The sequence below is a fragment of the Stegostoma tigrinum genome, chromosome 3 (assembly GCF_030684315.1).
Source record: "Stegostoma tigrinum isolate sSteTig4 chromosome 3, sSteTig4.hap1, whole genome shotgun sequence".
NCBI classification, from domain to species: domain Eukaryota; kingdom Metazoa; phylum Chordata; class Chondrichthyes; order Orectolobiformes; family Stegostomatidae; genus Stegostoma; species Stegostoma tigrinum.
This window is the reverse complement of record NC_081356.1, coordinates 38,673,525-38,688,696: the sequence shown is the minus strand read 5'-3', so window position 1 is coordinate 38,688,696 and position 15,172 is coordinate 38,673,525. Positions and strand designations below refer to the sequence as shown.

At 38.3% G+C, this 15,172-nt stretch overlaps 1 protein-coding gene across 2 annotated transcripts in view; it reads right to left on the bottom strand.

Moving 5' to 3' along the window:
• Nucleotides 1-3,355: 3,355 nt before the first annotated feature.
• The window catches only part of LOC125451316 (neuronal acetylcholine receptor subunit beta-3-like), a 32,842-nt gene continuing 21,025 nt past the window's right edge, over nucleotides 3,356-15,172 (bottom strand). The window contains exons 5-6 of one of the 2 annotated variants that reach the window (XM_048528308.2): nucleotides 8,524-9,053; nucleotides 3,356-5,179 (exon numbers count right to left, since the gene is read on the bottom strand). In XM_048528308.2, coding sequence (XP_048384265.1) covers nucleotides 5,016-5,179; nucleotides 8,524-9,053 — 694 coding nt within the window. In that variant the 3' untranslated portion in view covers nucleotides 3,356-5,015. Of the gene's footprint in view, nucleotides 5,180-8,173; nucleotides 9,054-15,172 lie in introns of both variants that reach the window. The other variant, XM_048528307.2, reaches the window with a different exon arrangement.

Below are 15,172 nucleotides of genomic sequence, written 5' to 3'. Positions count from 1 at the left end.
TTCTAATTTTATTCAGTCAGGAAGCTTAAGACAGTGCCTGCATACCGATGTGTGGGAAGATAAGGAATTACAAAGCCTTACAGCGAATTCCTAGCTGGGCAGGAAGCTTTAGGGCAGTGCCTGCATACCTATGTGTAGGCAGATAAAAAACGTTAATTTCTAGAAGTATAGCAATCAATGGGATGTTATCCCAATAACATCTCAGTAGGACTGCAGAACTCAGATCTGATCCGTTGGTTGTGGAATCACTTAGCTCTGTCTATAATTTACTGCTTATGCTGTTTGGTGTGCAAGTAGCCCTGTTTGGTCGCTTCATCAGGTTGACACTTTAGTTTTTAGCATGTCTGTTGCTGCTCCAGGCATACCCTCCTACACTCTGAATTGAACCAGAGTTGGTTGGATGGTAATGGTTGAGTGGGGGATATACAGGGCCATGAGGTTGCAGATTGCACTGGAGTAAAATTCTGCTGATTTTGATGGTCGTTAGCTCATGATTACCCATTTTGAAGCACTACATCTGTTTGAAGTCTGTCCCATTTAGCACAGTAATAGTGTCATGCAATATGGTGGAGGTTATCCTAAATGTGAAGGCAGGACTTCATCTCCACAAGAACTGTGTAGTGACCACTCTTAGTGATATTGTCATGGGCAGATGCATCTGCATCTGGCACATTAGTGAGGATGAGATCAAGAATGTTTTTTCCACTTGTTGGTTTCCTTTACCATGTGCTGCAGACACAGCCTAGCAGCTACATCCTGTAGGACCTGACTATCTCAACCAGTGGTGCAGCTGCCAAGCCACTGCTGATAGTCAATGTTGAAATCTCACACCCAGACATTCTGTGCCATTGCCACCCTTGGCACCTCTCCAAGTGTTGTTCAACATAGAAAAGAACTCATTCATCAGTCAAGAAAGGACGATACGTGGTAATCAGCAGGAGATTTCCTTGCCCATGTTTAATTTGGTGTCATGAGACTTCATGAAGTCTGATGTCAATGTTGAGGACTCCGAGGGCCACTGTCTCCCAACTCTATACCACTGTGCCATCTCTGGTGGGTCTCCCCTGCTGGTGAGTCAGGACATATCCAAGGATGATGATGATGGTGTCTGGGACTTGGTCTTTAATGTATGATTCTGTGATATTGACTAGTCTGTGAGATAGGTCTCCCAATTTTGGCAGGGACCCCCAGATGTTCATTTGGAGGATTTTAAACGGATGCTGGGGCTGTTTCTAACATTGATCATTTCCAGTGTCTACGTTGATACTCAGTGATCCGTCTGATTTCATTTCTTTAAGAATTTGTAGCGATTGATAAGAGAGGTTTAGTAGGCCATTTCAAAGAGCAGTTGAGTGTCAAACACATTGCCAAGTGTCTGGATTCACATGTAGGCCAGACCAGGTGAGGATGGAAAATTCCTTTCCCTAAAGGGGATTAGCGATCTACATGGGTTTTTCCCAGCCATTGGCAGTGGTTTTGGTTAGCTCAGTTGACCATGGCAGGTTTGCAAGGAAAAGTGATACCTACAGCAGGGGTTCAACTCCCACAAAGGCTGAGGTTATCAAGAAGGGTCTGCCCTCTTAAAGTCATCCCTCACCTGAAGCATGGTAACCCTCAGATTAAATCCAACACAGTCATCTCTTTTATATTGAGAGAGAGCTGCCCTGTTGTCCTCAAGGATTGTGGTGACTTTACGTGGTCATCATTAGATTCTGAATTACAGATATTTATTGAATTCAAATTTCACCACCTATTGTGGTGGGATTCGAACTCAGTCCCCAGAATATTAGCTGAGCTTTTGGATTAATAGTTCGTGATAATACCACTAGACTATCGCACATTCATAATTCTGGAATAAAATATTTAAAAGCATTGAAGGGCATTGAAAATGCTTTCGCACAAGACATTTTGATTTATTGCTATGTACTTCAAAATTAAATGCAGCAAGGTCTTAATTTTTGTCAGAAACCTGGAACCAGTGGCATATTATTTACTAACATTTATCGAGGATGTATCTTGGACACACCACTTAGATGTATTGTGTTCTTTGAGGTAAAACATTTCTCTCTCCCTCTCATGTTATTCTAACCAATGCATCTTCATTATATATAGATTAGAATAACACCACAGCAATACAATAGACAGCAGCTTGAATAGAGCAAACTTTTTTATCTGGCACCGAATGAACCAGCTCTCTCGATAAACTGGCACAATAAAGACCACTCCCGAAATATTGGACATTTACTCTACTGTCGTGATCTCCACAATATCCAAGTTGTCCATTGAGGGTGCAAGTGAGAAGGCTTCCTGCTGGTAAGTTTTACTTAAGGGTATTATATAAGCAGTTTATGCTGTAAATAAAGTATGACAGTTATCTGTACAGCCCCTGCATTGCATTGCTATCACTTAGTGGTGTATTTTTACAGCGATTATTTGGACCACTTATCAACTGCAGTATTTGATCAACTGGTACACTCTTTATTCCATAGATGCCAGTGAATAGAAAGTTAGCTGTATAAGCAGAAATGCTGGAGAAACTCAGCAAGTCTCAAAATGTGTGTGGAGAAAAACAGAGTTAAGTTTTTAAATCCAGTAATTACTCTTCATGAATCCATACTGGGCTTGAAGTGCCAACCCTGATTCTTCCTCCACAGGTGCTGTCAGGCCTGCAAAGTTTCTTCATCACTTCCTGTATTTATTTCAGATCTCCAGCATCTGCAATACTTTGCTTTACAGTGAATTAAATATAAGCTCTTTTTATAAAGAGAGTCCGATGTCAGACAGCAATGCATGAAATAACAAAAATATGAAATGAGAAAGCTAACAGGAAAGACAAGTGAAGCCATTTGTATTGCACGCCATTTATGATCGCAGCATCTCTCAAATCTATTATATACCTCCAGCATCTGAGCAAGCAATGATTTTTCAGAATTAATTGAAATTGTACGTAAAATCACTTATTCAACATTAAAGCCACTTTTATGTTGAGAGTGTGAAGTAGATTTAATGGCCAAGACCATTGGGAAAGAGGTCGAGAAGTTAGAAGTTAGAAGAGCCAAATTTTTGAGCTCCTACGTAGCAACAGGAGACTGAAATCTTTTAAGTGCATTAGGACAGAATGAGAAGTGGTGAAGTCAGTGAAGCAAGGATTTGACCAGCTGAGGTTGGGGGTGTACCATTTGATTTTTCATAACTATACCAACACAGGAAGAGTGGCCAGAAACAAATTTTGGTAATAAACTACTGAAGATCTGTTTCAACATAAATAATGTTAAATATAATTGTTATTTTGTTTGGTGGAAATAAGAAACAAGCTAGAGTATGTTCATAGCAAGAAAACACTTTATTTTACAGAAGTATGCTACACCAAATAGTGGAGCCGCAGGCTGAGAGAGTGTCCATAGGTGAATGAAGCTGTGAAGTATAAAGCTCATACTCTACCACACACAATTTCAACTTGCATATGGAGACAGTGAAATTCTGACTTGGACTCAGACTAATCATTTGTAGCTGGATCACCATAACACATGCAGGAGTGGTGAAGTTGCTCAATAATCAATGTAATAGACCTAGTGTTCCTCAATTCATTATTCTCTGAAATTAGAGAAACACGAAGAACAATGTTGTGATTGTCAAGAGCTACATCTTTTATTGAAAAGACTAATACATAATGAACATTACCTTTGAGAAATCATGAAGGTGAATGGATTTTTTTTAACAAAGTGACTATCATCACTGCCTAATTTTGATCATGTTGAGGTGTTGTGCCTCCTTAATCCAATAAATTGCAGGCAAGTTGAACAATCATGGATAATGATCACATTTTAATATAATTTATTTGTTCTCCAAATATTTCTGTTCCTTTTAAGCCAGAAATATATTTAAACACTTCACATAAAGAACATGAGCATGTGTCTCAAATGCTGAACATCAAAGTGGTTTTCTTGTTTTCGAGAAGTGATGTAACTCTCATAATCATCCTAGATATTTTTTTCATAATTGATAATAAAATAAAAGCTTCAAAGTTCAATGTGACCATTGCTGATAGATAAACAAGATGTGATATGAAACAAACATTGCTGTATTGTGCCAAAATTCAGCATATTCTGATACTTTTACATTTTACAATTCAATAAAAATATTTAGAATGAGATTTTATTGTCAAACATATACAGTTGGTTTTGTGGTTAGACCTTGGGCATAATTTGGACTTTGGGATGAAAATTGTGATAGTTTGTCTTGCTTAATTTTCTACTCAGTATAGTTTGCATATCACCATACATCAAATCTGCCTTGAATAAATATATTTAAACAGTGACTTAGAATACAGAAATAAAAATTGCTGGAAAACCTCAGCAAGTCTAGCAGCATCTGTCAAGAAAATCCTAGTTAACATTTTTGGTCGTGTGACCCTTCCTCAGAACTGGGAAGGGTCACTCGACCCGGAATGTTAACTCTGATTCTCTCCTCAGATGCTGCCAAATCCGCTGAGCTTTTCCGATAGTTTTTATTTTTGTCTCTGATTTACAGCATCTACAGTTCTATTGGTTTTTATTTGCTTAGAACGCAATGTATTTCAGAAAGAACTGCATTAAAGCCTATGCTTTTATATGTTCAATCATGTCAAATTGCTTCAGTTTGTCAAATAGAGCTGAAAATGAGCTGATCAAAAGACAAGAATTTTTTAATCACTGACTATGAATAGTCCTCTTTAAATAGCTGAAAATATACTTAAGAAGAAGAGCATGAAAGATCATAGAAACTAACTTTATTCTCGATATAATTTGCCTTTGAAATGCATCAACCTTTTTTTGCCCTGTTTTTACACATAAGGGAAAATTGCACAAAGAAACCTGATACAGCTGAATGGAACTTCAATCATGTATGAATACAATTGTTTTGCTGTGACTCCCAAATTGTGACTATTAAATCCTTTTCCTATTATAAAATATAGTTACATCCAATAACAAATGACATCTTAGCTAAACAAATCCAAATTGTCAATCTTGCAAACCTCAGGTTATGTATGATAGTTTGCACTGGGCATTATTACAATGCTTGCCCACATTTGAAGTGCTGGAGCAAACATCAGTACTGATCCCAGAATGGCTGCCAGCAAAAACAGCCATAAGAAAATCCGATCCAGGACTTGAGCTACAAATTTCCAGTCTTCCACAACCTGCAAGGGAAGAAAGAATGTTTAATAATGCAATGTGAGTAGTTCTGAGTTTACCTGAGTTTTACAGATGGAAAAATGCAAAGAAAATTGTAGTGATAATGAGATGGTGTGATATATACAGAAAAAAGCCTAATGTATAACAGGATATATAGTTTGATAATTGATGAATTGGGTGTTACAAGGAATATTAGTTTGAAAGGTAAGCAATAGGGCTATCATTGAATGAAAGGTTTCATTGGTGAACTTTTGGACAATGCACACAACTAGCTACAGCAATTTGAAAGACATTGATGTCTTTTCCCAGCCATGCAGTCTTTTGTCGTCAACATGGTGTAATCACTGAACTCTCCGCAATCTCTTTTAAATAGGATTCTCACACATGGTCTTTCAACAATTAGAAAAACTTCAGTTGAGTTCTGCGAAGTACAAATTACAACAAAGTGTGAACTGAAGATTACACCAACACACAGTTAAAGTTCAAAATGCTGAGATGTATGATAACCAGAATGAAAATACAGAAAATGTTACATAGAGCGAGATGGATTAAAAGTCTACTGGTAAAGGGCTGAAGTGGTGAAGAGTGGCAATACAAAGTCAGCAATGTAAACTCACAGAAAAATGCACTCTAAACCATGAGAACTGTTGTGAAATTTTGTATAAAGGTAGTGAAAAATAATGTAAAACAAATAATATTTCTTCTTCTTAAAAAAACTCTATCCACCCAAAATTACAACTCATAAAATTAAAGTTAAAATATGATCAAGTTGAAAGCATAGTATTGGTCTTTGATTCTAAAATGTAAACATTCTAAATGCGCGTGGCCAAATGCCAAAATTTGAGGTGACGTTAAAAAAATGTGGGTGTGCTGTAGGATGATTTGTCACACTATGGTGTGCTGTGTGAGTGAAAAAGTTGAGAACCACTCTTTTAAGTCTTTCAAGTTCATCTCTAACCAATCATCTATTAGATGAACATTGGTAAAGGAGTGTTAAGAGTATAAGAACATAAGGAATAGGAGCAGAAGTAAGCCATTCAGCCCTTCAAACATGCCTGGCCATTCAACAAGATCATGGCTGATCTGTACTAGGCCTCAACTCTATTATCATGCCAACTCAAAGTAGCTGACAACTTGTTGACATTTCAAAAATCTATGTCCTCTTGCAATATGCTCAGTGATCTAGCTTGTGGAAGTCTCTAATATAAACAATTCTAAAGGTTCACAAATATCTAGAGAAGTGATTTGTTCCCATCTCAGACTTGAATGACTATCCCCAGGGTATAAGAATAGGGAAGTCTTACTGCAACTGTACATGATGTAGCTGAGACCAGATCAGAGGTACTTTCAGTAGTTTTGGACCCCCTTTATAAGAAAAGATATTATTTCACTGGAGGCAGTTCAGAGAAGATTCTCTAGGATGATCCCTGGTATGGACGTTTGTCTTATGAGCAAAGGTTAAAAAGGTTGAGATTCTGCTCACTGGAGGGGATCTCACGGAACATATACGCTTGTTAAGAAGCTTGATTGGGTAAATGCCGAGAGGATATTTTGCCACATGGGATTGTCGAGGACCAGAGGGCATCGTCTCAGAATAAAGGGGTGCCAATTTAAGACTGACAGAAAGAGGACTTTCTTGTCTCATAGAATTGTGAGTCTTTAGAACTCTATGCCACAGAGAGGTGTGGAGCAGAGTTTTTTTGTGTATTTAAAGTTGGGATAGATTCGTTCTCGATCAGTATGTGAATCAAGCGTTATTGGGAAATTGCAGGAAAGTGGATGCGAGGAATAGCAGATCAGCCATGATCCTATTGAATGGTGGAGCAGGCTCAAGGGTCCGAATGGCCTACTCCTGCTCTTGTTGCTATTAATTATGTGTTATTCTGTAACTATGTCCTCTGGCTCAAGACTTCCCCGTTAGTGGAAACATCTTCTCAACATCTACCCTGCTAAGCCTTCTCAGAATTCTGTAAGTTTCAATAAGATCAGCCCTAATCTGTTTAGTTGTTTTTGCTAGGTCAACCCCCTCATCCCAGGAATCAGCCGAGTGAATCTTTTTTGTTCAGCTTCCAATACCAATACATCCTTTTTGTAAATACAGGTTCCAAAACAGTGCACAGAACTTTAGGTGCAGCCATACCAAAGCTCTGCACTGTTGTAACTACAGTTACTTTTTATAAACTTCAAACTACAGGTAATAAAACCTAAAACTCTCTTTACATTTTTAATTACTTGTTGGACCTGCATACTAACCTTTTGTGAAACTTATAATGAACACCCCTATACCTCTGTGCTGGATTTTTTTGGAGTCTCTCTCCAGTTAAATAATAGTCTTTTTTTTATATTTCCTACCAAAGTTCATTACATTGCACTTTCCTACATTAAAATCCATCTGCCCAGTTTTTGCCAGCACACTTGACCTATCTATATCCTTATGTCCTCATCTCAACGTGCTCTCCCATCTATTTTGTATCATCAGCAATTTGGATACATTACACCCTGGACTTTCCTCCAAATTGATAATATAGATTGCAAAGAATTGAGGTCATAGGATAGAGCCTTGTAGTATCTCACCATTTATATCATTCCAACCTGAAAAAGAACCATTAATCCCAATTTTGCATCTTTTGTGTGCCAATCAATTCCCAACCCTTGGTTTACATTAACCATGAATTCCTGTCCAGAGCAAAAACCCTTTTATTTGGTACCTTACTAAATGCCTTTTGGAAACACAAATACACCAGTTCTATGATATCACAAAAAAGGGAGAAATTCCTTTAGAATGCTAGAATGAAAAAGAAATATCTGGAAGGCCATGCTTTGGTGAAAAAAGAATGATCACAGCTATTTTTAAAAAAATTTTTATGGTTATTGAATCCTAGATTCCGGAATTATTAAATGCAGCAATGAAGCTAGAATGTTCGCTTCTCTAAATATCATTTTGTTTTGGAAAGCTCTGATGTGCACTTTGTGGATGTGTTGTTTTTTTGTGCCCTTACCTCACGAATTGAATGCTCTTTCTTTATGTGGCTTGAGATGTATCTCACCGATTCAGCAGCCTTTTCTAAGATTGCGATCATAGCCGCATTTTCATCATTCTTCACCGTGTTATGCTGATGTTTGTCAAATGCTTTTTGCTTCACCTTCGGATTCTCACTTTTTGCACAATGGTAGCGATCAGTGTGGCCCCTCATGCATAATAGTTTGGGAAGGGTTTGAAGGAAGAGTTTTTTGACCCATGGGGCCATGGGGTGGTAGGTTTTTGAGGATCGGTGATGGACATTTATAACAAAGACAGTGACAATGATCGAGAGTGTGACAAAGATCATAATAAAGAGCAAGTACTCGCCAATCAATGGGATGACTCTTGAGGAAGAAGGAATTATTTCTTCAATAAGCAAGAGGAAAACAGTTAGTGAAACCAGAACTGAGGTGGATAGAGATAGCTTCTCCCCTTCATCTGATGGTGAGTAGAAAACCAGTACAGTTAAAAGAGATAGACCAAGGCAGGGGATAATCAGGAACAATGTATAGAATAGGGGCAAGCGCCTCAATACAAAGGAATATGTGATAAATGGATATAAGTGATATCCAGCCCTCCTCATTCCTTTCATTCCTGTGGCATTTAAGATTTCCCATTCTCCATTATCAAAGAAATCCTTTCGGTCCACATCTTCATCCACCAATATGAGGTCAACCATGCTTCCATCGTAGGTCCAGGATCCAAATTTCATTGAACAGTTTTGTTTGTCGAATGGAAAAAATGTGACGTCTATTGTACAAGAGCTTTTGTAACTTGCAGGAGGTGTCCATCTTACTGTCCCATTGTACTTCACAATTGCCTTAGTCATCAGGGAAACTTCAAACCGTCCATCTGCACTAAAAGCAATGAAGATACTGTTAGGATCATAGCTGATATTACAACTGGACATGCCAGTTTGGGAATGAAATCTGGCTTTTCTAAAAAAACTTGAAACTTAAAAATTTAAAAACAAATTAAACACAGATTTTCTTTAACAAGAAAACTGAAGGTTATTACACAAAAGTGAAAAATAAAATAAAAGAAACCAAATTATCTAATATAAAATAGAATTTTCAAGAACTTAAAATGCTCAGCAAAACAACATCTCATCTACTACCTAATACCATTACTTTATAATGATTCAAATTCAGAGAAATTATCTTTCTGCATCAAATCTTCATTTCAACTTAACTGCTTCCCAGTTCTGTCCCGTGAGCTTAAAAGTCCTCTTACATGAAGTGTAACATAACTGAATGCTGAAACTTTCTCAGTCTTTTAATAATCTGCAGATTTCTCACCAAACATTCCTAATATGGATGTTTTACAAATTAAACTTTTATACTAGGGTAATATTTGTCTCTCGGGTGGAAAGTATAATTTCTTCTGAATTGTCAGGTCTCCTTCAAAACTGCCTTAAAAACTTTCAATCCTTTCAAAACCAATCAATTCTTGCTTATTTTGAATGAAACATTCTACTTTGCATCTGTCTTTGCAAAAGAGGATGATTCTGCCTAGGTCATGGTGAAAGGAGAGGAAATTCTGTCACTGGAACGATTCAGATTTAATGAGGAACAAGTCTTGGATATTGTTGGAGCTTCCCATATTTGAGAGATACAAAATGGCAGTCAAACTGATTAAAACAGAATTAAAAGTCTGTTCCAGCATTTAAGTGAAACAATGGTACCTTTGAGAAGGGGTTATTCTTGGTAAAGGGGAGCTTTGCATGAACAACAGCTGCAAGGAGTATTGATAGAGACAGCTTTGATAAGAAATGCCTAAATAAAGACAGTCTGAATATTTGTAACAAACACAGATGAACTAGTGGGGCTGTGGCTCATAAAAATCTGAAGGATTAAACAAGTTCATTAAACTGTACCAAGTAATTGATTCCAGTCTCATTAGTGAAGGGATATTGTTCCATAAGGACAATAAATCTCAGTCCATAAAACGGTCAGCCTAACTGATCATGCCTGGAGATTACAATGCCTGTTTAGCCCTCATGAGATCATGGGAACTTGGGCCTGTCCACAGGATTGCCCATCATTGATTAGGTGTTTCACAAAATTGGAAGTATAGAATAAGAGGACGGGCACAGCAGCCATGTTGTATGTAATTACTGTAACACAAACTGTGTAAAAATATTGTATTTCGCCATAAAAACCAGACCGTGTCATTGATCTCTCTTCCAATCTGAGCCAAAGATTAAGAGAACAACTGAATTCTCATGTTGAGGACAGATGTGGGAAAATCTCTGGCCTTCTCCCTGCATGGGCTGATGATTGCTTGAATAAAGACTGCCACATGCCTGAATCTTGCTTGCCTCCTGAGTCTTTGATGCTGCAAAGGGGATTTCACTCCTTCTGATACATTGTTGCCAATTAAAGCTGACAAGGTACCAGGATGAGATACATCCAAGCATTTTGAAGGAAGTGGGGGTGGAAATTGTGTGAGCACTAGCTGTAAACTTTGAGTCTTCCCTGGACTTGAGGCAAGTGTTAGAAAACTGGAGAATTGCAAATGTTTTGGTCTTGTTCAAAAAAGATTTTAAGGAATATCCCAGCAAATATTTACTAGACAGTATAATTTTGAAGAAGCTTCTAGAAACAATTATTCAGGATAGAATTGGCAGTCGCAAGGAAATAAGATGGGTTGATTCAGAACAGGCAGCATATGGTAGAGTTTTCCAAATTTGACCAATCTTTTAGCAAAAACTTCTCTTTAATTCTCTTTGAGATATATTTCTCCTTATACTGATGCCATTTCATTTTGGATTTTCCTACAAGTGGAAACATCTTTTCCACATTTACTTATCAAGCTCCTGCTTATATATTTGATGTAAATATAACCTCTCAGTTTTGGTATCATCATTGTAAATCTTCTTTTTTTGCAGTGTCTTATAATCCTTTTTGTAATCTGGAGACCAGAGCTGAGTACATCAGTTTTTGATGCAGCAACAATTTTCTTGGCACATGTAATAAAATGGCACAAACATTTGCTAATCAAATATTTATACAAGTGGATAAAAATACATTCGTTTACACTGTGTATACTCCATATCTGCTGAAGAGCACTTTGATCTTTCTTTACAATGGGAAGTGAAAAACTTCCGAAATTTTTCCTATATGCCTGAGGCATTGCATTGATTCCTGCCTCCTCAGTGTTGCAAATTAGTGACAGAACTTGGTTGAACAGAAACAGAAAAGTAAAATGCAATCAAAAGCAAAATTACATCTAAAAAACCAAGTCTCTATTTTCCATAAAAAATAAAAATTTAAAATATTGCCTCCTCATTCCTTTCTCTCTTTTCTCTCTTAATCCACACTTTTGCTCCACCTCAACTTTTCGTACTGTTCTTATTTTACTTTACATCCTTCCCTGTATATCCTCTTGTTTCTTTCTCAATCTTTTAAACTCATTCATGAAGAAACTGCATGCAGTTTATTGCATCATTCACTAAGTCTAGATGTCCCCTTGACCTCACTGCACCATTATCATGTCAAGTGTCCAAAGAATTGCAACAGGGAAGACTCCCAAACTGAAGAGTAAGGGGGAACATCTGCCCAATGGTTCGTACCAGAAAATTTGCCACTCCTTAAAATTCTACTGTCATATATTCAATTTATCAGGTGATTCTTGTGTGGGATGTAGGCATCACGAACAGGTCAACACTTGATATCCATTTCTAGTTGCATTTGAACTGAAAGTCTTGCTGGTGCAAGTTAAGAGGGCAATTATGAATCAACTACATTATAGTGGCCCTGGAGCCATGTGTAGGCCAGTCCAGTTAAGGACGCCAACTTTCCTTTAATGATGGACATTAGTGAATCCCCAGATGGGACTTAAATTGTTTCATGTTTGTGTTTAGGTTAGCCTCTGTTTTCAGATTTTATTGATTTCATATTTCATAATTTGCTTCCAATTAGCCTAGGGATCTGGGTTACTGGTGCAACGATATTACCATGATGCCATCACCTCCCCATTCTCACTGCTTTCTCTATATCCCCGGATAGCTCCATGCTGGTGCTACTATTAAACTAACGGGTGAGGGTGTAATAGCTCTGACCTACAGCTGCACACTTCTATTATTGGGTGGAGCTTCTAAGAGAGCACTACCATCTAGACAGAGCCTGATTGACACCAGCAGATGAGATTTGGGTGCAGAAAGCCATCATGGAATGTGAAATACTCATGCACTAGCTTCCCAGAGATCTTCAGAGACATTGCTTCCTGAAAAGGTGACGTTGACTGGGACTGAAAGAAGGGCCTGACACATGCCGGGGAGGGGAGCAGCAGGACCTTGTGGCTGACAGATTACCAGTTGGAGCCAATCAGCGACTGATCAGCCTATACTTCTCCATCGGTCACCCTGCCCCCTCCAAGAGTTGCCAGCCCTGTCAGACAGCATTCTGAGCAGCAGCGTCTAGGTTGGTTGTCATCACTGAATTGCTGTCCAGGGTCCCACTAATTGAGGTAGTCACTGCTGAGGCTGCAGCAAAATGAAGGGGACACCCCAAGCAGACCTGGGGAAGGGAACACTCCAACAATGATAGTATAGCAATGGTGATAACCATTGCCGCCTGTGTGGTCACTCTGCTCGCGGTTCAGTGGCCAGAAAGGAAAGAAAGGCTTCTTTGTACCCCCTCCCCCCAATACACACACACACACATACACACACACACACACAACACACACACTTGGAATGCGTAAGGAAATTGTCAGAGTTCACCTAGTTGTCTCTCTCTGAGAGTAGATTGCCAGTGAGGACAGGAAGTGTCTGATAACTGACTTAGTTAAGACAACAGGTCAACCTTCACACTAGGTTTATCTCTCACAAAATCTCTCACCATATCTTACCAAATTTCCTCATTAACTAACTGCCCTGGCCTTCTGGCACCCCTTTCACCCATATTTAACCACATTCTACCACTTGCCATCCCAAGAAGACCCCACCACTCAGCACATTTTGTTTAAACTGAAACTGAAGTTGCTGGAAAAGCTCAACAGGTCTGGCAGCATCTGTGAAGGAAAATCAGAGTTAATATTTTGGGTCCGATGACCCTTCCTCAGAACTGAATGTCACTGGATCCAAAATGTTAATTTTGATTTTTCTTCACTCATTGTTAGATCACATGTTTTCCAACAAGAGTACAAGTCTGGTGGTAGGTATCAAGTAATTTTTATTGTGATTTACAGCTCAGTTACAGCCCATTGCAAGAAGGCACACACAAAGCTTCAGAATATCTGAATATATACACTGCAAACTTAGCTGGCACGCCTCCCCCACTACCTCCACCACCATTACTATTCATCACGGGCATCAGGTTATCCTTGTCATTGGCTCTTGGGTGCTGCATCTTACACAGTTCAACCTTGCTCATCACTGAGATGGACAGGCTGTGGTTCCGCCCCCAGTCCTTTATGATGTTTTACCAGACTTTCTTACCTTTCTCCTTTGAGACTTTTCGCAATGGATACTTATTCAAATAACATTTGCCAGCTGCACTGTGTTAACTGCCAATCAATCAGACATTTGCCTACTACATCAGGACCCTTTAAATTTCTCATTACAGAGAATACAAAAGAATATTGATTTTTGATCACTTTTTAAAAAGTTGTACGGTTACACCTAATGTTAGCATTCTTAGGCGAATAAGTTGTGTTTTAATATTTTCATTCAATCCACATTCTAATGTCTGCTAACCTTTATATTCATTCTTCCCTACAGTGAGATGGGGAGCCACTTTTATTGTCTGAAACTGGATTGAATTTTTTCCTTGAATGCTTTTGGTGATTTTTTTTGTATATAAGTGGATGTATAGCTACTTCGAAACCTACATCTATTATTATGTTGAAGAATCTTAACTAAAACCTACTCTTAATATTGTAACAGATTGAATAATTAATTCAAGAGAAACAATTAGTTAGTGTGAAATGTTAAACCATTGCAGCTGCACATTTTATCTCATTTAAGCAACTTTGGTTATAGAGAGTTACTATTGTTCTATTTGCAGAGACTGTATGAAGCAAATATTTTCCCACACGTTCTAACTACTGACAGCCATGTTGTGCTACATTAGCCATGGACAGCAGTCGGCCATTTTGTGCTGCTCAGTGATGGGCAGTCCTAACATCCATTTTACACTTTCAGAAACAAATCCACCCCATCTGAGACAGAACAAAGAGACAAAAAAAATCCCTCCAACACAAGAGTGTTTCCTGAAATAAAGAAATTACTTTGCAAATGCTTTGCTTAAGTTCAGTTATGATTTACAGTTTAATAAACTTGCGGTAAACAAATTCTAGATAGAAAATTACTTGAATTTTGCTAAGACAAGAATTTGAAGGTTTTTGTTTTGCGCTCATCAGAACTGGACAAGAACCAGACTTGGAAAAAGTTATACAGCATGAGTAAAAGATGCCATTCAGTTGGGCCATCATTGACAAGCAGGTGCAGCAAAAACAGTTACATCGGCAACAGCTTGACCAACCAGAATCTACCTGTTTGGTTTATGATTTAAGATTGATAGTAAACTGTTCTTAATGCGTTGCCATATCAGTGATGCCCTGCCAAGCTCACTATACCAATTGAAGTATGAAACTGTACCACTATTGGAGCTGTTATGATCAATAGTACTAATTGAAGAAGAGCAGGGGAATTCTCACCTGTGTCCTGGGCAATATTTACAGCTCAACATCAATGAAACAGTTTATTTGGTTAGGAACACATTTACTGTTTCTGGTAGCTAACTATGCACTAATTGCCTGCTTTGTTTCCTATATTGCGGTACTTCAGATGTATTTAATTGGGTTTAAAATGCTATGAAACTGTCCTGTGGCCGTGGACATTGCATAATAAGTAATAATGAGCATTTTCTTTTCTCCCGGCTTTTCTAACAGTTACGAGTGGTGCTGTTGAACTGGTGTGCTTGGTTTCTTCGGATGAAGAAGCCGGGAGATGAAAAGGGCAGCGTGCCGT